The 22,787-nt window shown below is 36.6% G+C and overlaps 1 protein-coding gene across 1 annotated transcript in view; it reads right to left on the reverse strand.

The window, feature by feature from the left end:
- The window catches only part of VPS45 (vacuolar protein sorting 45 homolog), a 1,242,679-nt gene that overhangs the window by 283,610 nt on the left and 936,282 nt on the right, over positions 1 to 22,787 (reverse strand). The window contains exon 16 of the mRNA XM_044075179.1: positions 7,158 to 7,289. Within this exon, the coding sequence (XP_043931114.1) occupies positions 7,158 to 7,289 (132 nt within the window). The remainder of the gene's footprint in view (positions 1 to 7,157; positions 7,290 to 22,787) is intronic.

Raw genomic sequence — 22,787 nt, forward strand, 5'->3', positions numbered from 1 at the left:
GACTCCACACAGAAGGTGCTCCAGCTGAGAATCGAATGAGAGAACCTCTTGCTGTGAGGCAACAACACTACCGCTGAACCACCGCGGCTGTATCTAGTACTAATCTATGATCATCTAGTACTAATCTACGATCATAAGTATACATTTCCTAAAATGTAAGAACAGCTTGTCAAACTTTTCAATTTTATGTAAATGAACTAGCATAGCAGTGACTGACCCAGTCCATTTATTTCCTCACCCTAATGCAGCAGTTCACATCAATTGGTAAGACATACAGTTTGAAGCAGATAAACACAAAAGCCAGAAGTAGCAGCTAGATAGAACCCACTCAAAAGTAATGCAGGCTGCAAATCACCACACAGCTGCAGAATGCAGAATCCACTTTATTAACTTCAGACCAAAAAAATCCAAGGATGAGCGCTTTCGTCCAGAAAGATCTAGACTTCATCAGACAATTTACCCCACATAGTTACTTCCTTCTTATACAGTTCAAACAGGAAGTTCCACAGAGTTATAAACTAATCAATTATGTCATTAAAAGCACAATATTTACAGTCACTGAATTTAAAAAGCAGACAAAATATACAAACTGAAAAGTTCATGGAACACACCACCCTAAAACACACTATATATAACCACTGCTTCATAAAATGACAATGTACAATAAATATTTAAATATGTTAAATGTGTTAAAACAATAAATATGTGCAATTAAATACTAAAAACTAGATATAGTAGAAAATGTTAAGAGAAATAAATACACTTAACATAAATACTGAACACGTGAATTATTTAAAATGTTAAAATGCATAATGGAGAAAAAAAAAAAAAAATATATATATATATATATATATATTTTTTTTTAATCTTTTCAGTGCCTTTAGTTTTAAAATTGGGCTAATGGAAATATGCTCATTCAGGCCTGGCCAGTTCCCAGCATTCAAACGTAATTACCAGTATAATTCTCTTTTTTCAAGTAATAGTGACCATGCGCCACCCCTCATGTTGGTACTGATATTGTCTATAATAAAAAATTGGAACTTATGGTCATTATACTCCAAAACATGTTTGCTAAGAGAATTTGCTTCTTTTTTATTCCTTATGTCATATAGGTGTTCGTATATGCGATTTTTTTAACTTTGTCAGTCTTGCCTATATAAAAGCAAGAACAGGTGGTACACATGGCACAGTAAATCACTTTCACCGAGTTACAGTTGTATTTCTGATTGATTCTGATTTCGATATTATTGATGTCAAAAATATTGCCTTCTTTAATGTAACTGCAATAGTTACATCTGCCACATTTGTTCACAGAACCTGACCTGTGGTTTGGGTAAGAGTTACTGCTCTCAAATATGTTTTTCATATTCTTGCCTTTTCTATACACCATAGTAGGTTGCAGTCCTATTAGTGGTCTGATGTTCTTATCATGTCTCAAAATAGACCAGTTTTTGTTAAGATGTTTCTTACTATGTAACTATCTTGAGTGAATACAGTGATGAAAGAAGTCTTATAATCATTCTTACTTGCAACATTGTCAGTTTCTTGATTACTGGTGGAAGGACCACTGTCAGTCACAGTAGAAAGTAAAGGTACATAAAACCCACGCTCTCTTGTTAACCAACTCAATCATTATATCACTAATGAACTTACAAGGATAGCCTCTTTTTTGAAACATATTATTCAAGTTGTCACATTCATCTAAAAATTCATCAGTACTAGATACCATACGGGCTGCATGCACAAATTGTCCCTTAACTACTGCTTTCTTTTGTTTGACTGGGTGTGTGCTAGAAAAACCCGGTAGTGAGTTCGAATATGTGCTTTTCCTAAAGATGTTCGAAACAAACCTCTTATTTTCATAACCCTTTTCCAAAAAGATGTCTAAAAAGGAAATTTTGTCAAGGTCACTGGTATAGGTGAACTTAAGAAATTCTGTGGTGGTTCCAGTATAGTTTATAAAATCATCAATAGCATCAACAGGTCCATCCCACAGAACAAACATATCATCCAAAAACCTGGTGTAAAATCTGATGTGCACAAAATAAATTTCTTCTCCCATTGCCTAACTACAATATTTGCATATTTATTTATTTATTTATTTTCAGTTTGATTACTGGGGAAGTCCACTGGGCCAGAACGTGCCCATTTTCAGTGGAGGCCCAGGGAGAAAAGCTCCATAAGCAATACAATACAATAATGGTTACATAATGTTAAAAGTAAAATACATGTATAAAATTCATACAGTCAGGAAATGCAAAATGCATAAAATGTACATCATAAAACACAGTTAACAGATAATAGAGAACACAGTTTACAGGTATTTCCATTCAGCATAGCATGATCAACTGTCTGTAATATAAAGATCTAAGGTTTCTTGTGGTTTTACATTAGAATGGAGGGGCAGTTAGCATGCAGATGTTTTAGTTAAATAAGGTAAAAAACTTGCTGTGCAGACAATAGAAATACTGTGATATTTACAATATTTACATACTTGGAGTCAAGTGAGAGAAATTGCTTAATCAGTGACTGTCAGCTTAAGTCTATTTTAGGAGGACAGAAATAATAGTTCGAGGGTAATCAGTGACTGTCAGCTTAAGTCTATTTTAGGAGAATAGAAATAATAGTCCGAGGGTAGAGTGGAGCAAGGAGTATGGAGAGCTCATTGGGGAAATTCGCTTGAATTTAGGTAGGGTGTAAGCAGGAACATTTCCGTTTGGATTACATGTATGAGAAAAGTTGGGTCTTGAAGGTTTCAGAGTTTGGTCTAGTCCTAAGTGAAGGAGGGAGAGAGTTCCATTTCTTACCTGGAGAGAAAGAGAGTAGAAGCTGTCCAGCAGGACATTTGGGTTTGTGGCTACAGATTCAATTTTGGTGTTCAGATCTCAGAGATCTGATTGGGATGTATGGGGGAAGGATGTTTGTTAAGGCTGGGCATTTATCTGGGTAGAATATTAATTTGTGAGCGGTGATTAGTTGAATTTAGTCTAGGTGGTTAGAGAGTTCTGGCCAGTTCAGTGATTGTAGGGTAAGGCAGTGGTGAGTAGAGGTTTTTGATTTAGTTGCAAATTTAGAGATCTTATTATAGCAAATTTCAAGTTTTGTGGTGTTGGAAGAAGACAGATTAGTTAGAAGAGGGGCTCCATATAGTAAAGGAGGTAGAAGGTAGGTAGTTGCCAAGGTATGCCTAGAGGAGTTGGAGAGAAAGAGGTTATTCCTATAGAGCATATCTAACTTTTGGTGGGTTTTCTTTATGTTTTGTTGTATGTGGATATCAAATTTAAGGTGTTCATCTATGGTAATGCCAAGATGTTTTGCAGAAGGGACCACTTCTATAGCAGTGTTGGTTTGGCTTAGGACTTTGAAAGCATTTTTGTCATAAGAGAAAGCCCTGGCGGGAGGGAAAAGTAGTATTTTAGATTTATGTGAGTTGAGAGAGATGGTTTTGGTGCATCCAGTTCTCAGTAGTAGAAAATGCTATTTGGGTTTTAGTCAGTAGTTCAGGAAGGTTAGAGGTGGCACAGACTAAAGTTGAGTCATCAGCATATTAGATAACTGCTGTGTCAGGGATGACAGTGTGAAGGTTATTAATGAAGATGTTGAAAAGCATGGGTCCGAGGATGGACCCCTGGGGAATGCCGGTGGGTGTTGGCAAGAAGGAGGAGGTACAGTTTTTCCATCTGACAGCTTGAGATCTGTCTGATAGGTAACTGGAGAACCAGGATAGAGTATTAGGGGAGAGATTAAGGTTGGCGAGATGAAAGAGAAGGTGTTTATGGGAAATGGTGTCAAATGCTTTAGAGAGATCTAGCAGTACTGTGGATACTAGTAGTCCAGAATCTCAGGCTCGATTGACTGTTTCTAGGAAGGACAGTAAGGCAGTTATGGTGCTGTGGCCGGGGCTGAAGCCGTGTTGGGTGGGTGTTAGGAGTTGATTCTGGGTTAAGAAAGGCATAAGTTGGTGGTGGACACATTTTTCTAGAATTTTCGATATCTGAGAGAGTAGCGCAATGGGGTGGAAATTGGAAATATTGGTGTTTTTGCCTCCTTTGTGAAGAGGAAGAATGTAGGCTGAATGCCAGAGTTTGGGTACACATGACTCTTTTAAGGATCTGTTAATTAGGATACTGACTGGGAGAGCAATACCATCAGCAGTACATTTGAGGAAGGAGGAGGGTATGTTGTCAGGGGCATTAGAGCATTTATGTGCTGAAGTATGAGAGTTGTGTGGATTGTTGTTTATGAAAGTTTTGGTTAGGTAGCTATGGATTCTGTAAATAATGAGATGAAATGAGAGCTCAGATCAGTGTCAGTTATACTTGAGTCAGGGCAAGGATTATGCCTGGACCCTGGATGGAGAAGGGAATTAACTGATTTCCAGAATTGTTTTGGGTTCTTATTATTGTTGGGACTGAAGCTTATTGTAGTAGATTTTTTTTGTCTATGGTGATTAGTTTTTTTACATGGTTGCGGAGTTGGGTGTATTGGAGCAAGGTAACAGGCATTTTATTTTTCTGGTAAAGCTTCCAGGATTTGTCCCTGTGGAGCATGATTTGTTTTGTTTCTTTGGATAGCCAAGGAGCAGAATTAGCTTTGACTCGTTTGTTTCTTAGAGGGGCTAGGGAGTTAAGAGTATTTAGGAAGACAGAGTTGAAATGTTCTACAGCTTTGTCAAGGGGAAGAGTATTTAGGATTTCCCAATTAATTTGTTTAAAGATGTTTGAGAAAGTTGTGGGGTTGAAGTTGCTAAGATTACGAGTGGGAATGTAATGGTGTTGATATTGGGTGGAGTTAGCTGAGCGATGAATGAAAGCAGGGAGATGGTCACTAAAGGTGTCAGGGATAGTGCCATAGAGAATTATTTTGTTTGGATGGGAGACTAGGATCCAGTTTATGATGGATCCTCGGGGGTAATTTTTGTTAGGACGGGTGGTTGAGTGGATTACTTCAGTGAAGTTGTAGAGGTTAATGGACAGGGAGGGAGAAGGCATGTTGATTTTATTCCAACCAATATTAACGTCGCCTATAATGTAAGTTTCATATTTTATTTCAGTTGAGGCCCAATAAAGAATATTTTCAAGGGTAGAGATGTTGTCGCCTGAGGAGATACATAGGGAAATAAGGCAGATATTCTTATGTTTATTCAATCATAGGAGACTTGCTGTTAGTTCAGAATTTTTGAATTGTGGAGTTGGGATTTGAAGAGGGATTAAGGAAAGAAGGTTAGGTTAGAGTAGATTAGAGCAGAGCCTCCACCTTTTTTATTTAATCGGTCACTTCTGTGGATATGGAAACCAGGAGGTAAGATTTCAGTGTCAGCAATATGGGGTTTTAGCCAGGTTTCGCAGATGGCTAAGATGTCAGGTTGGTTGTGGTTAATCCAAGCTTGTACTTGGTGTACTTTGTTATTAAGGCTCTGGGCATTGATAGTGAAGAACTTAAGAGTGTTGAGAGAGAAGGCAGAGGAAGAAGGGGAAGGGGGGAAAAGGTTAAATGTAGTGGGAGAAGTAGGGGGTAGGGGGAAGGAGTTGTTTGTAATGAGACAAGGGCCAGGGTTGGGATGGATATTTTCTAGATAAGGCTAGGACATTACAGGAAGTAACTTTTAGCCTTTTGGGTTTGTATAGTAGGAAGCTCTTTGGGGCTAGCAGTAGTTTATGAATAAAAGTGTTTGTTGTGGTGGAGAAGTGTTTGGGATGGAATAGGTACAGTAGGTTAGGTGGAATAAGAGAGGAGGATATGGAGTGGAAGTGAGTGCATAAAAGTGGTTGCAGGTGAGTGTAAGGGATAGTTTGAGTAGAAGGTAGGCATGGGGTGCTTTGGAAGAGTAAGAAGTAGCATAATAATGAGGAATTAGTAGTACAAGAAGGGAGCAAGGGACCCGGACAGTATAGAGGATTGGGGAGGGCATGTTTACAATGGGGGGTATTGAAGGGAGTATTATAGTAGAAGTGAACTGGCTTATTGAGGAGGAGAGGTATAGAAGTAAATGAGGTTATATTAATTTACAGGAGGAGAGGAGGAGACTAAGAGAAGAGAGAGGTATAGGATAGTGGAGTGGGAGGGGTAATAAAAAGAAGACTATGATTAGTTAATTGATATGGGTGGGAGGAGTATGTGAAGAATAAATGAAGAGGTGCTGGGGCGGGTGAGATTTGGGGGCAGGGTAGGGGAGCGGAGTGAGCCCGCAGGGCGAATGGAGCGGGTTGAGCCAAAGGAAGGAGAATGCGAGGAAAACAATCAGTAGAGTGTGAAAGCCTGAAGGCAAGTTTGCAGTGATTTATAGGAAGGTAAGAGACGTACAGAGAAATAGAGTTGAAGGTAAATATATAGATGAAAGACAGTAGAAGAAGGTAAGAGGCTTACGAAGGATAGAGATGGGGTGTTAGTAGAGTGATATGAGGATAGGTAATCCTGGGATAATAGTGAGGGAGTGAGCAGTAAAGGAGATGTCTAGGAACTGTGTAGGGGATATATGGTAAAGAGTGGGCATATACAAGCATATAAACCACTAAATAAAAAAAAATAAAAAAATATATATATATATATATATATACATATATATTTCTCTATTATACATTTTAACATTTTAAATAATTCACATGTTCAGTATTTATGTTAAGTGTATTTATTTCTCAACATTTTCTACTATATCTAGTTTTTAGTATTTAATTACACATATTTATTGTTTTAACACATTCAAAATATTTATTATACATTGTCATTTTATGAAGCAGTGTTTATGTATAGTGTGTTTTTAGGGTGGTGTGTTCATGAACTTTTTCAGTTTGTATATTTTGTCTGCTTTTTAAATTCAGTGACTGTAAATATTGTGCTTTTAATGACAACTGATTAGTTTATAACTGGGTGGAACTTCCTGTTTGAACTGTATAAGAAGGAAGTAACTATGTGGGGTAAATTGTCTGATGAAGTCTAGATCTTTCTGGACGAAAACGCTCATCCTTGGATTTTTTTGGTCTGAAGTTAATAAAGTGGATTCTGCATTCTACAACTGTGTGGTGATTTGCAGCCTGCATTACTTTGAGTGGATTCAATCCAGCTACTTCTTCTGGCTTTGTGTTTATCTGCTTCAGTTAGTGCTTTGTGACTTTAAGGCATACAGTTTGTATATACTGCATTTGCAAATGGCTGCTTACGTTTTTGTGTTGTGTACAGTTGTTCCACCCAAGACGATTCTGACACCAGGCATAGTCCGGTTCAGGTTATAAACAACCAATGCCTCTTCATATGTTGCACCTCCAATGATGAAAACAATGATATCTTGAGGCCTACATAAAATCAATCATAAAAAAAAATCTTTGTTAGAGTTCAGTTAAGCCATCCTTCAGAAAAGCACCAAAATGTCATTTTAAAACTGAGACTGAGGTAGTTTGGTTTTGAGAAGTTGGATATTATTGCATATTACTTCAAACCTATGAAATACAAACATATTTCAGTGGATGACTAGAAGACCTGCTGAAAAGCAACATTAACAAAATGTGTTATATGCATTCTGTGACAGATTTGGGGTATTTATACACAAAGTGTTTAGTGTCTACCTCTGTAACATTTTACTATCATAGGCTGTTTACTACAGCATTTTGTTCTACATTTTGTAAATTAGAACATGACTCTGCAATCTGTCTATAGTTCTTCTCTTTTAGTAACTATTTATGTATATTTTGTTAACCAGGTGGCCAGGCGCAATGCCTCAAGTCAAAGGCAAAACACAGCAGCAATGGTAGCCTGACAGTAAAAGGCAGTGAAAATGTTTTGCTAACGGAAACAAATTTGTATTACATATGTTAGTGTTTGAATATTTCTATGAAAATGGACAAACGGGAAAGAGTATGTGGACAGAATAAAGGTAGACCTGCAAGTGCCATTAAATATCAGGCAAGTTCAGAGTACAAAATAAGAGAGAACTGTAGGAGAAGCTGCCAAAATATTAATAGTGTAATAAAATGAATGGCAAATAGCTACAAATACCTCTTTGCTCTACACTGCTAATTACCACAAGGATTAACAAATGCACTTCTGGAGGAAAATGACCATGAGAAACAACAGTAATAGGAGAGGATCCAATATGGTCAATTAGTACAGCTCTTGTGAGATGAATTTCAGATATTTTATTTCCACAGGAATGTTTTTAGTTACACAAGACTTTTTTTTACCTCTGCAGTACAGAATTAGCCCCCTTAATACATACTTAATTCATATTAAGGCTAAGGAATTTGATCAAGTTGGAGCGTTCCTTTAATTGTAATATTGGCATTTTTTTTTTTAAAGTGTTTTATTGATTTTGATTATAATGAAAACAATCACATAGACATATATAAGATAATTTACATTACAGATTTACAAATTGATAAATATTTAAAGCATTTAAATATGAATATACGAATAACAAAGCAAACAAAAGTATGTACACATAGACATCCAGTATTTATACATTAACATACACTATAACCTATCTTTTGTAACTTGTTCTCATGAATGACAAGGAAAGTCAATTACCTTTATGCAAAATGATCATATTTTCCAACATATTTTGTAAGTTAACCCATAAATGATATTCATATGTCTTTCTAGAAGTTCTAGAGGTTATGGTTCTTATCTGTAAATGACTAACTTCTTTTAATAAATTAGTAGACTCAGAGAATGTAGGAGGATGTTTTGAAATCCAATTTTTTGTTATGATCTTTCTAGCCACTGCCAATATAGTCCATAGTAATGAGTATTTGGTTTTCCTAACACATTGTGGAACAGGTGTATTAAATATGATTAATGATTTAGTCAATATGAAGCTGTCTGAAAAAAGTGCTTGTAAAAAGTCATTTACTTTATTCTAAAATATATTTAGGGTTGGACAGCAAAAAACATATGTGCCCAGTTAATATCTACATTAGAGTTGCATCTGTTAAAGATGTTCTGTTTTTATTAATTTTGTCCATTATTTGTGGTGTATAAAAGGATCTATTCATGAATCTCCATGTGTAAATCTTCCATTTCAGAGAAAATGATGTCTTCCCAGCTGATTGTAGCATATTAACCTTATCTTGCTCACTTGGGGAATTATGAGTAATTAAACTATAATAACTCCAGTGGTTATGTGTGCAAGAAAATGTTTCTTCTCTTGTTGTTGTGTCTTTCGGCTTTTCCCGGTTAGGGGTCGCCACAGCAGAACTCCGGTCTGCTAATGATTGGTAGTTGATTTTTACGTGCCGAGTTACCAGCCCTGACGCACAATCTTCAATGAAGGTACGCCCATTCACGCATGTCTCCACGCAGAAGACGCTCTAGCTGAGAATCAAACCAGACAGCGTCTTACTGCGAGGCAACAACGCTACCGCAGCACCAGCACCACGGGGTATTTTTCTTCTCTTAAATGTCTATAAATAAAGGAGAGACTACCTGAATATGTATGCTGGTGTAATAATGTTGATTGAAGAAATTGTAATAATATCCTGGTGTCATGTTTGCTAGTTGATGAAGCTAGTTTCAACTTATTATCAAGATATAGTATAAGTGTTTGTATATCTAACCATGAGGAATTATTAAGTTTATATTCCTGTATAATATGATCCATTGAACTAGTCTTGTATTCATAAGTTAGCTGGAACCAGTATTTGAGTTCACTGTTTTTCAGTTGAGAAATTTTGTTAATATCTGAGGTAACAAAAGTCCCTTGTGTATATGCTATAGGAAATAACAAAAAAAAAGTAGTCTTTATATTTAACATGTTTATATATAAAGTTTCTAAAGTTAATTATAATATGTATGTAACTGGCAGTATGATTAGGATTAGTATGTGTGATAGAATATTCTTTTAAGATCCATATAAAAGGTGTGTTTATGAATTCTAGTTGATATGATGTTGGTCTCATTATAAGTTCCATGGCTGATACTTCCCATAAAGATTTCCATTTAGCTAAATAGGTTATATCTAAGAGATGAGAAATTGATCTGATTACAGCGGAAATCGAATAGAGATTTAGATCTGGGAAAGCTATTCCACCATTCTTCCAGCTGTTAGTATGTTGATTAATAGTAATTCTAGGGGTTTTTTGTGACCAGAAGAATCTTAGTATTAAAGTGTTTATTTATAAACCTTTTTGAGGGTAGAATTTGAATGGATTGCATTATGTATACGATTTTAGGTAGCATTATCATTTTTATAATGGTTAGTCTTTCTTCAGTAATAAATATTATTGTATTCCATTTTGAAAATAATTCTTGGATATTTTGTAAACATTTGTTATAGTTTAATTGAATTATTGATTTAATGTCTTTAGCAAGAATGATTCCAAGATATGTGATTTGATCTGCGTTAGCAATGTGATATGTATTATTTCCTATCATCCTTTTTAAAATTTTTTGATCATTAGGATATATGGGTAAATTTTTTGTTTTATTGTCATTGAATGATAGACCGGACATCATTTGAAATGTTTTAATTGATTCATATAATGACATGAATGAGGAGTCATTTCCCTTTGTAGTGATAAGAACATCATCTACAAACAACTGGATTTTGGCTAGATTGTCTTTATCCATTTCCAAACCCTCTATTACTTTATTGTTTCTTATTTCATTTGCCCAGGGTTCCATGATCAAATTAAATAGTATAGGAGAGAGAGGACATCCTTGTTTGGTGCCTTTTGTAACGGATATTTTATTGGAAATATATGACCCTATTTTGATATATGCATAGGTTTCTTCATATAAATGTTTTAGAAGATTAATAAAATTATGTGAAAATTTTAAGCATTCCAAAAGAGTAAATAGATAGATCCAGTTAATACAATGAAAGGCCGCATTAATATCAAGACTAATTAATAAGTTCCTTTTCTTCCTTTGTGAGAAGTCTAGAATAGATAGGGTTCATTTTATATTATCAAAAGTACTGCTGTTAGTAAGACTGGCGTTCTTGATGATAATGAGCAATGTCAAATCTCCTCATATGGGTATGTCTCTGAAGATGGATTTAAAATCGATAATGACTTCCACACAGGAACTGTATTAGCTGCAAAGTGAAGGATTTAGTGTAGAAAATCCAATCCTGGTAACAGAGAGTCCCAAATTAAGGTGAAACAAGTGGAATGGGAAGTATCCGATCAGTTGCCACAGGAAGATACTCTGGAGTCTTCAGTAGAAAGTCAGTGCAGAAGTTCAGCTGGAGTTGCCCAGCAAGGGAAGGAGCAGGAAACTGTGGCAACTCTGATGCAGTCAATGTTGTGGAGTGATGGGCTAGTAAGTTCTTATATGAAAGAGCAATGGATGATGCAGGATGTAGCTGAAGAGAATACGTCACAGGAAGATGTTCTGGAACTTTCTGTAGAATGCCTGTAGTAAACAGTGAATGAAGATTGTGCCCTCAGTTTAGAAGAAAAACATCTAAAGGAAGAGTTGCTTGATTTAATAGAGATGGCTAGGCATATTTAGATCAATGAAGGAAATAGACAAAGTCAATAAGACCCAAAATGTTAGAAGTCTGATAATAGTTTTCATTACTGTGTTTGTTTTAACAGAAATTCATGTGGTATAACAGAAAATATGATAGATTACTGTGCAGCTAATTTAATAAAAATGTCTTACCATAAAAATACAGGGCAATAAGGGAAAGGAAAGGAAAAAAATCAAATGCCATCATGGAAGTACTGAATAGAGAAAACTAAAAAGTAATTAAGACCAGAAGCATCACTATTAGAAGAGTACAGAAGAGGGAACAGATCAACAAAATTTCTTAGAAAGACAAATGTGATAAAAGCAGCATGCAGTATTAGAACAGACCAGGCTCTATCATACACTACTGCAAATAATAAACTAAAGATATCAGCACAGACAGAAAAACGTGTAAGATGTGCAGATAAATATAAAGGAAAAGTACAAAATATGCACTTCATTAAGGATCCAAAAAGTTTTATAAAGAATTGGGAAACAAAGCAAAAGGGATAGAAACACCAAAAAAAAAAAAAAAAAAAACCAGAATAGACACATTTTGGAAAAATATCTATGAAAACCCAGTGGAAGATAACAAAGATGTTGAATGCATAGAAGTAAAAGAAACAGTAAGAAGTGCAGATACATAGCATATGAAATGAGATGAAGTAACGGCCAGAGAAACTGAAACAAAATTAATAAGCGCTCCTAACTGGAAAACCCAAGGCCCATATGCAGTAACTAACTTCTGGCTAAAAGAAATAACATCTTTAAATGAAGATTTAGCCCTGAATAAAAACTATTTATATGCACATCCTGAACAGATACCAACCTGGTTAACAACAGGAAAAAATGATATTCCTTCTTAACAGTGAACCTGCAGGCTATTCTAAAAACTACAGACCAATAACTTGCTTTCTGACGATATATGAACTATATACTAGAAAGTTTATAGTAATTTAGAAGAAGAGCCAATCATGGCAATAGAACAGGAGGGCAATAAAAGAAAGTCATAGGGACCAAAGGATCATTTGTTGTTAAATGGAGTCATAATTAAGAATTGTAAAAAGGTGAAAAATCTAAGTATGGCACAAATAGATTACAAAAAAGATTATGACAGCATCCCACATTCGTGGATAAAAAAGTACTTACAGATGTGTAAGAAACACCCTATATTGATCAAGTGCATCAAAGTGACAATGAAACAGTGGCAAACCACTTTGCAGTTAAACTTCAAAAGTACAATAAAACAAAGCCGGAATGAAGACCTTGGAAGAGTATAAAGTAATTTATTAATACAGACAAGTGCTTTTGTCTCAGAAACAGTGCATTAGAGACTTCATCAGATCTAAACAACCTAGCCTGTGTCAGAATAAATACTTGTAAAAACAGTCCATGACATTTAATTGAATTTATTAAGAACATTAAATAGGCTGTAATCCTAAACATTTCAATGTACAAAACACAAACAAGGCAAACCATCAACAAGAATCAAAAATGAATGTTTAAAAAATACATTTATATAATAAAAAACAATACAAGGCAATCATCTTAAATGAGATATAAGTTTTAAAAGACAGCTAATAGCTGCCAAATCATTAAGACCGGGCCAACTCATGGCGTTAAACAATAAAATCCAGTGCAATTAGCATTTCTCCAAATATAATGCCCAAGCCCCACACCTAATGTTACAAACAGCATGTTACAAACAGCTTTCAATAATACAAAATTTAAAATGATGCCCTTGATGTTCTAAAATATGTTGATAAATTGCATTCACATTTTTCTTCTTATTGATCTCATATTGGTGCTCATACACCCTAACCTGTAACCTATGCTCACAATCTTACCAATGTAAAAAGCTGAGCATTGTTGATACAATGCTGCATACAAAACATCCCTAGCATTACAATTAAATTTGCACTTCATTTTAAAAGAAAAAAACATTAATATCAAAAAGTTTGCTCGTATGTATAGATTTACAAAAGGGGCAACATACACATTTACCCATAAAGGGTTGGGAATCCACCTTCTGGGCAAAAGCATGTTCAATTAAGTTTTTAAAAATAGGTCCCCTTTTATAAATAAATCTAGGTTTGTCCCCTAATTTTTCCTTTACCATCCCATCTTCATTTAAAATCACACAGTTCTTCAAAATATTATTAATGATGGTAAAGCTATCACAGTTAAAAGCCAAAATGAAGTACATTGAAAAATTATGAGTGTTAGTGGAATCATGATGAGGGGCAGACTAAACATGTGTATGCAAAACCTCCAAAAAGGGGGCAGACTTTGAATGTACAAAGGTTTCATATGCAGTAAGTGTTAAGATAGGGCTAAAGAAATTATTTTGTCTCTTGTAAACCACTTCATTTTTAACATCATCAATGAACTCTTTGGGATAACCTCTTTAAAAAAACATGCTGCTGAACAGTTCACATTCCAATAAAAAATCTTCAAAAGCTGTACTCTTGTGGGCCGCAATCAAATCTAACAAATTGCCCTTTTACAACTGATTGTGTTTGACTAAGGGTGTGGGAGCTGCTAAAATGTAAAAACATGTTAGAGTATGTAGGCTTATGATAAAATTTTGGAGGTATACCAACCATAAACATAGTATTTTTCAAGTAGGACATGCAAGTAGTGAATGCCATTTTCTCCAAGTTCATGTGAAATTTTTGAAAAGCTGTTGTGTTACTAATGTAAATAATGAAATCAAGGATTTTTCTTTATTAAACCTCCATATAACTCACATGCCTCAAATGATTCGCTACTTGAACGAAAATCTGTGTTCCCATTCTAACATAACAATATTCACAAAGAATTGCCCACAAGCGGCCTCCATGGCAACACCCTTCTCTTGGACATAACATTAATTTTTAAAAAAATATAAAAAATTTTCAAAACAATTTCTAAAATGCCTTCACATAAATGAATATAGTCTTGATTCATTCCTTTCCTAAAATAGAAATTCTGTGAACCATAAATTACCAAGATCATGTGGGATCACAGAATACAGATCTTTTACATCAACAGTCAAAAAAAGAAAGGAGTCATAAAAATCAAATTATTACATGTTAAAATATCCCAAGAGTCAACACAGAGATGTTTTTTTGTTGTTCAGAAAGTGTTTCAATTTAAAATCTAAAAACTTGGCAAGGGGGGCAGTAATACAATTGCAAGCATGAACAACAGGACACATCGGTGGGTTAGACAAATCTTTATGGATTTTAGGGAGGCCAAATATGGTCTTTGCAGTTAAGCCATGAAAAAGGACAAATTATTATCGCAGGGATAAAATTCAAAAGTGCATATTCCAGGGTGACTGTCACTGCTGCTCTTTTGTCTTGCCCTTAACCCATTACACTACTAAACAGATTAGGTCATGGTTACAATTTAGCTCCCAGACAACAAAAGTGTAAAAAATTCTCATTATCTTTTTGTGGATGATTTAAAACTGTATAGTTTATCAGATGAGGATCTGAAAGCACAACTGGAAGTGGTCAAAACTTTCTCAGACCATATAAGAATGTCATTTGGTCTTGATAATTGTGCAAAAGCAACATTTAAAGCAGGAAAGCCTCAATACCAAAAATATCAATTTGGTACAGGAATGTGTTACATAAAGGAATTTGAGCAAGAGGGAGTGCATAAATATTTAGGAATTGATGAAGGATCAACAACTAAACAAGAACAAATGCAAAGCAAAACTTAGTAAAGAATATTTTAGAAGACTAAAATTAATACTGAAAACAGCCCTGACATCTAGGAACAAACTCCAAGCTATAAACCAATTTGCTGCTCCTGTTCTAATTTACAGTTTTGGGGTGACTGACCTGTCCCAAAAGGTGATGGATCAGTGGTACAAGAAAAATCATTCATGCTTATCAAATGTTTATAAAAGGCAGTGCATACCAAGATTATACATTTCCCACTCTGAAGGGGGTATGGGTCCCCAAATATTGATTACATGTATAGATGTGCAATTGTAGGAGTGCATACATATCTGATGACCTCAAGATCCAAACATAGTGAAAGTTTTAAAACATGAGGAGAACAAGTCTAAGATGACTTTCTGCTTAGTTTAGCAGAAGCATATTGGTGTCAAGCAGGAATGGGAATCAAATCAGAAGCAGTTAAAAATCAGGCAGCAAATGAATGTGCCTAAAAACAAAAGAAAAAATGTAAGGTGAAGGACCAAATGAGAAGGTAAGAAATGTGGGAAAGGCATAAATATAGTTCCACATACAGAAAACTTTTGGAACAACTTCATGTCAATCAGGATCTGATGCAGGAATTGTTAAGGAGAGGTGAATTTAAACCAAAAGACAAAAGGTTAATATTGGTGGCCCAGTATAGTGGACTACGTATATGTTGGTTTACAAAATCCACTGAACATGCAGAAGAAAAAAAACAAATGCAGGTTTTGTAAAATAGAATCGGAAACAGTTGGACATCTTGTTGCTGGGTGTGATACACTAACGGCAGAGGGCCTGTACACTGAAAGGCATAATAATGTGGCAAGACTGCTAACATTGGGGATTATGCAAAATTACAGTATTGAAGTAAATGAGAAACATGATCAAAGCATTATAGAGAATGATGAAGTTTATATCACATAGGATCACCCATTACAAACAGTTCAAGAAATAGATGCGAGAAAAACAGATATTGCAGCCCATGAAAAAAAGACAAAAGTAGCACTGAACATTGAAATTGCTAGAAACAGTGCTTACAGTGTCTTGCATAAAGAGAGAGAGAGAAATTCATAAAATACCAGGATTTGCAAGCAGAAATGAAGGCAGTGTGGAAGAAGGACACCCATGCAGTTCCAACAGCAGCAGGAGCAATGGGTCTCATAAAAAAGAATTTAGTCATATTTAGATATGCTACTGATGCATTTTACTCTGTACGAATTGAAGGCAGTGTCAGTTCTGGGCACACTGCGGCTGCTGCAGAGTACTTTTGGCTAACATCAAAAACTGAAACAATAGTAATTGCATGAACTTTAATCATACTTTGACTTACAAAAGGGGTCCACTCTGTCATAGTATTAGAAACCAATGAGAAATTAAACCAAGAGGAACTTTTTCTTAACTCATTCCAGCTGAGTGCGTCTCCAGGCCTTTCTGCAGTTAACGCCTACTGATGCCTCCAGGCATCAAATGTTGCTTGTTCATATTTGCATTAATAATTTCAATATCATACTACATACAAGGTATCAGAAGGTTTTCATCTTAAACATACATGATAGTAAACACAACTGTATTGATATTTGACCTCTGACTAATACAGCTAAAGAGATATTGAATACTATTTGTATTGTAATAATTTTCATATTTCTCTAAATATCTCAACATTCAGGTAACACAAACAGGACTGCATAGCCTCATATGAAAGCTGACGACTGTATGAAGAAAATTCTGCTGGCAGCATGGGCCTTGGTTGAAAAGTTACTAAGGTATGATAAGCTTTTTATACAACATTACAAATTTAATATCATAATCCACTGCCTTTATTTTGGCTTATAAAATCCAGTTTAAAGCATTGAGTTGACTAAGTGCCGCTCATGTAAAATTAATTTATAGTGAACAGTTTGACATTTACATTTTTAGTAACACTTATGGTTTTAGATATATTCATATTTGTTTGAACTGTAAAGTGCTTACTTTATTTAAAGGATCAAACCACACCCACTGGGAGTTAAAAGTACACACTCAAAAAAGCTGTACTGTAGGGAATGAGTTAAAGTAGACCAATTTCACAATAAAATGACTTTTAAACAGGAAAGCTGCCCCAAACAGAGATGTTTAAAAGCACTCCAGAAAGAAAGGCTGCCCAAGTTCCCAGAAACTGTGACATTCCTGCACCAAAGCAGATATACATAAGTGAGGCTAGCTCTCTAAAGACAAGACAGCCAGCAAGGCATTGATTCCCTAGGCAGAAAACCAATAGGGCTATGCAGCAACAGAAGGTCTCTCCAAGAACTGCTATCAAGGAATTCAAGGAGATCAAGCAGGCAATCTCTCTGCCTCAGGAATTTATGACAGGACATCTCACATACAGCACCACAAAGAGAGGATGCAAGGTCTTGCTATTAGATTTATTCCAGTGGCCAATGCTTTGGATGACCCTGGGACTGAGGCCACAAGGGCCCTCTTTACCATCACCAGAATACCTAGTAGCCTACCAATTGGCTAGGTATCAACACAAATGAGTGAGCACCACTGAGGTCACTCCTACTGAAAGAAGGGGAGCCTTACAATCTAGACAACTGGGGGGTGGTCTTGCTCTTTCTCTCGCTCTCTCCTTGAAAGAGATGCAGTCTGCCCTGCCTCACCATGCAATGGTGTATGGACCATTATACAGCTAGCCCAAGGAACCCAAATGTGGAGTGGAAAGAAGAGAAACAGCAGAAGAGGGGTGACCAAAAGGAGTATATACCCTTACTGTCAACCTACGAGGGGCGTGGTTCCTCCAAAAGGTCAGCTCGGAATACTGCCCCCATTACCCTGGGGAGCCTGGATGCATACAGGGAACTAGTCAAAGACTCCTAAGCTAGACTGATTCAGAGCCAGGGGTAAGTAGGACACATGTAGCCTTTTCCCTAGGGAGCCTGAATATGCTTTCACTCCTGAAAATACAAAAACTTAGATGTCAAGCAATTTGATCCCATAAAAAGGTGATCTAGTACTAAGGATGCTAGATATTCTTATTTAACTACTGCTGTTGCTTGACTGCATGTGATTTTGTACTGGATTTATCCATTTAAGGTTTGCATACTTCCATTTTTTGCTATTATACTATAGTTTGTTTTATTTTAAATTTTGTTTAATCTCAAAGTACTTACTTCTTGGATTTGCAAAAGTTCTTGCCTAGGGTCAAGTCAGAAAATAATTCTTTATCTATTCACTGACTGAAAAGAAATCCATTCTAGCTAGTTAGTGGGAGTAGTTAAGAAATAAGATTCCTATTTCCCTTCTCTTCTCTGTCTCTCTTCGGTTCACCCTGTATTGATGATTCATTAGGCCACAAGTTGACTCCACTGTGTCTTATCAGCTGCTGCGTCTTTAGCTTCTAAGTGATATTTAGGTAATGGAGGTCTCTTGTTACAACTCCTTTCCAGTTTTGTCTAGGTCTGCCTGGTCTTCTCTTGTATCCAGCTAGCTCCTAGTGGAGATATGGTATAGGAATCCTGCTAGTATCCATGTGGTTAACATGACCAAACCAACATAGTCTTCTTTCCATAATGATATTTTCAAGTTTCCTTTGTTGCATTCTTTCTCTGACACTCTCATTTTTTTACTTTGTCCATCCAGGATATTCCCAAAATGCATCTTAACCATTTATGATGAGCAGCCTCAGGTTTTCTCATGGTTGATGCTGTGATTGGCCATAGCTCAGTGCCATATAAGGGTGTAGACAGCATCGGTGCTTGGTATAGCTTTACCTTTGTGGACAGTGCAATGTTTTTAGATTCCTATTTAGCTGCAAGTAATTAGTTACATTCTTATTAACTGAAGTGCTATGTGACCACTGCTGTTGTCTGACTGCATTTGATTTTTCCCAACCCACTGTCTCATCCCTACTGTGCTTTTAAACTTGGTAGCATTTAACCTGCCTGCTCTACTACAAATGTGTCTTTGGAGGCTTTTCCCAGTCTCAGAGATTAACTGGGAAGCCCTCTTCTTAGACTCATATAGACCGAGTTATCTTCTATTTCATACCATCCTATTCACATAGTACACACTAAAAAAATTCATAGTACTTTTTTTATCTTACTTTTAAAATCTGTGACAACTGAGATAGGACTATCACTGGTGAGCCTTGGAGCTGTTTCTTAGGAATCATCTTGGGATTACTGCTTCTGTTTTGTTCCTTGTGAGGGAAAAAGCACAGGGACATTGGTTGCCGTTGGTCTCTGATAGTGTGTATGGGACTTCACTGAGTGGTCTGGTTACAGTTTTGGTGAGAAACTCTAGAGGAACTTTATGCAGTTTGGCTTTCTGTTGCATCAAACTGCTGTAGGTTGTATCCAGGGTATCTACTAAGAGAAGGCAATAGCAAGTGCACTAAACCCATTGACATCTGGGTTAACACTACTTTTCAAGAAACAGCTTAGGATTAGTGCTACTCTTTACTTCTGATGAGAGAAGGAGCAAAGGATCACCGATTCCTGTGTGCAGCTGTCTAGAGCCCAGCATTATCAACACTACAAGACAGATAGCACCTCAACTAATCAACTCCAACCCATATAAGCAGAACCCCCTTCCCATTCAGCCCACATTAATAAACAACTGGAACCATGGAGATACACTTTCCAGTCATTTTTGTAGCCAGATTCGTGGAAATGGGCATCCAGAGACATTGTAGTAATTGTCTCAAGTTTAATGACAACCTCCTGTTACTTAAACTACCTGACACAGTGTGTAAGAGGTGTAGCTATATAATGTTACTGGAAGCAAAGTTCTCACATGAACCCATGACAAATAACATGCAGGCTGTCAGTACTACACAACATCACACTAAACCAATCACACACACAGCTCACACCAAACACATAGATCTACATATGCTGAGACTCTTAACAGTTACATACCTAAACCACAAATGCCTCCAAAATGCAACCCAGGAAACAAGTACCCTCAGCAACCTCACAAACACAACCCAGGAAACGAGTACATTCAACAACCTCACAAACACACAACACAGGCAGCACCCATCATGAAACATGCATCCAAGAATCACACTTACTCAGTTCAAAAGCCCATAAGGCAAACGTCCACACATTCCAAACCCCCTAGTTATAGGCGACTCCATAGCAAGACACACTGATTTACCACTCACCAAGGTGTGCAAGGAGAAGGTCACAGTCAGCTGCCAATAAGTTGTCAGAATTCACCACATTATGCATTTACTGTACTCGAGTCTTTGCACCACAAGAATACATATGATAAAGTTATAGTACACAGGGGTGTAAATGACTTGAGATGTATCTTTAGACTTTAAGAGGAGAAACATAATGGAGCTCTCAGAATGTGTATCTGAGGCAGATAGTTCAGGACCAATGACAGAACTTATCAGTGTGGGGCTTCAAAGCCCACCCCAATAAATGAAGACACTAAAGGTGGCAGTCTTTCCATATCCTTAAAAAGCCATTTCACAACCAGACTCATTAGACAAGATGACAAGCACGAACTCCTCCACGTCCAACTTACTATTAGCAAAACCCCTTATCGTATCATAGCTAACTACAGGACCCCCTCTATATGTCTTCCTCAGCCCATACTTCCTACATAACCAGTATGGAGACACTATGCATTAAGCTAACACCATTCTTCTAGGAGACTTCAATTACCCGTCCATTAACTAACCAGGAGACTTGTACATCCTCAAACCTATATGCCAGAAATTTCTGGTATTCATAAATACAAACTCTCTGGACCAGTTAGCCAGCACCCCAAACATGGGAAATAAAATCTTGGATTTAGTCCTTAGGGCAGCTTTGCTCCCCACCAATTGTAACTCCCTTCCTGGTCAAATCGGACCACAGATCAGACACATTCACTGTAAGACTGAACTGGGAAGTACCTTCTAATACCTCAGTATTCAGAGATTATGCCAAGGCTAATCTACTAAAACTAAGGGATGACCTGGTTAAATTCAAAAGCTCCTTTTGTCTTGATAACGGCACTGTTTATGTGGAATTCTTTACTAATAGATTCTATGCACATGTAAACAGTTGCATAGATGCACCCCCCCCGAAGTAAAGACAATGTCAAATATAAAAATAAACCCCTACTGTGGAACCCTAATATAAACAGGCTCTATAATAAAAGAAAACAACTCATTGCACACAAAACTAATTTTAAGTCTCAAGATGCCTATAACACTCTTACTGAACTTAGCTAGGAACTTCAAACCCTGATCAAATCAACTAAAGCCAGATAGGTGAAGGTAACCACAAAGCCTTATTTAACTATGTTAGAAATCTCAGAAATAATGACCAGCACTATAAAAAGTTAATAGTAAAAAATATTACATACTCAGACCCAGAGGACATAGCCGATGTTCTAACAGATAAATTTAGCTCAACCCCCACCCCCTGTAGAACAAGTCCTCAAGGTCCTATCCAAGGTCAAGAACACCACTTCTATTTGAAACATGACTTGAAAGATCATCTACAGAGATTATTTAATATCAGCCTCCAAAACAGGCTTTGTGTTAGATGAATGGAGAACAGCAACAATCAGCATCTGTAAGGCTACAGAAAGGATAAATACGGATTAATAAATAAGGAAATTGGTAACCTACAAACTCTTGACCCAGTTTGGATTCATCAAGAGAAGATCCTGCCTACTTAAACTGGTCAGCTTCATTGAGAAAGTTACTGAAGCAATGGATGAGGGCATATCAGTGCACATTGCATACAGAGACCTTGTCATGGCATTCAATATTATCCCACACTCAGGTATCATTGATAAACTCTCTCAGTTAAACGCAACCCCCTATGCAACTCCCTGGACAGTAAATTGGCTAAAAAACAAAACCCAGGAAATAAGGGTAGGTGGCTCCAACTCCTCCAAAAGATCTGTTACTAGCAGTGTTCCCCAGGGTTCAGTCCTTGGACCACTTCTGTATAGCATTTACTTCTTGGATATCAAAGCAAATGTTAAGGGTTGATGGCTAACCAAGTTTTCAGATGACTACAAACTTGGTGTCATCATAAACTCCTCGGAAGACATCATCCGAGACAACCCTTTTGAAACAAACAGCTGATGTCAAAACCATGGACTAAAACCTAAATGCCAACAATTGAATAGTTGCATCCTTTTGCACGCATGACTTCTTTTATAAGTACCAAATTGACAACACACCCCTGAAAGTTGATCCAGTAGTTAGGGATCGGGGACCTATGTCAACAGTGAACAGTCCACTAATCACCACATACCCCCTATTGTAAGGAATTCTTCCTTCATTGCATGGCTTATATCTGAAGGCATGGGGTACAGGTCCAAGGATGTAATAATTCCAAACAGGCTGATTACTGAATATAATGCCTCATTCTGCATGTACCTTTCTAGACACAAATGGGATGACCACAATGCTTTTCTCATTAAAAAAATCATGGGCTTGAATCACAAAAATTATTCTGACCATCTCAAAGCCTTATCCCTCTTTTCGTTATCATACAGGCTGCTATGGGGGTGATCTTTGCCTCTCGTATACAGCCTTGGCAGACCCTGTCCTGTCACACCTTTTACTCATTCACAAGTCCAATGGTAGCATGAAGACCTGCTCAAGGGTCCTCAATTTCTTTTGTAAAATAAACAGGACATTTTGGA

Source organism: Protopterus annectens, chromosome 6.part0 (genome assembly GCF_019279795.1).
Source record: "Protopterus annectens isolate FY-2018-M chromosome 6.part0, PAN1.0, whole genome shotgun sequence".
In the NCBI taxonomy this organism is placed as follows: Eukaryota; Metazoa; Chordata; order Ceratodontiformes; family Protopteridae; genus Protopterus; species Protopterus annectens.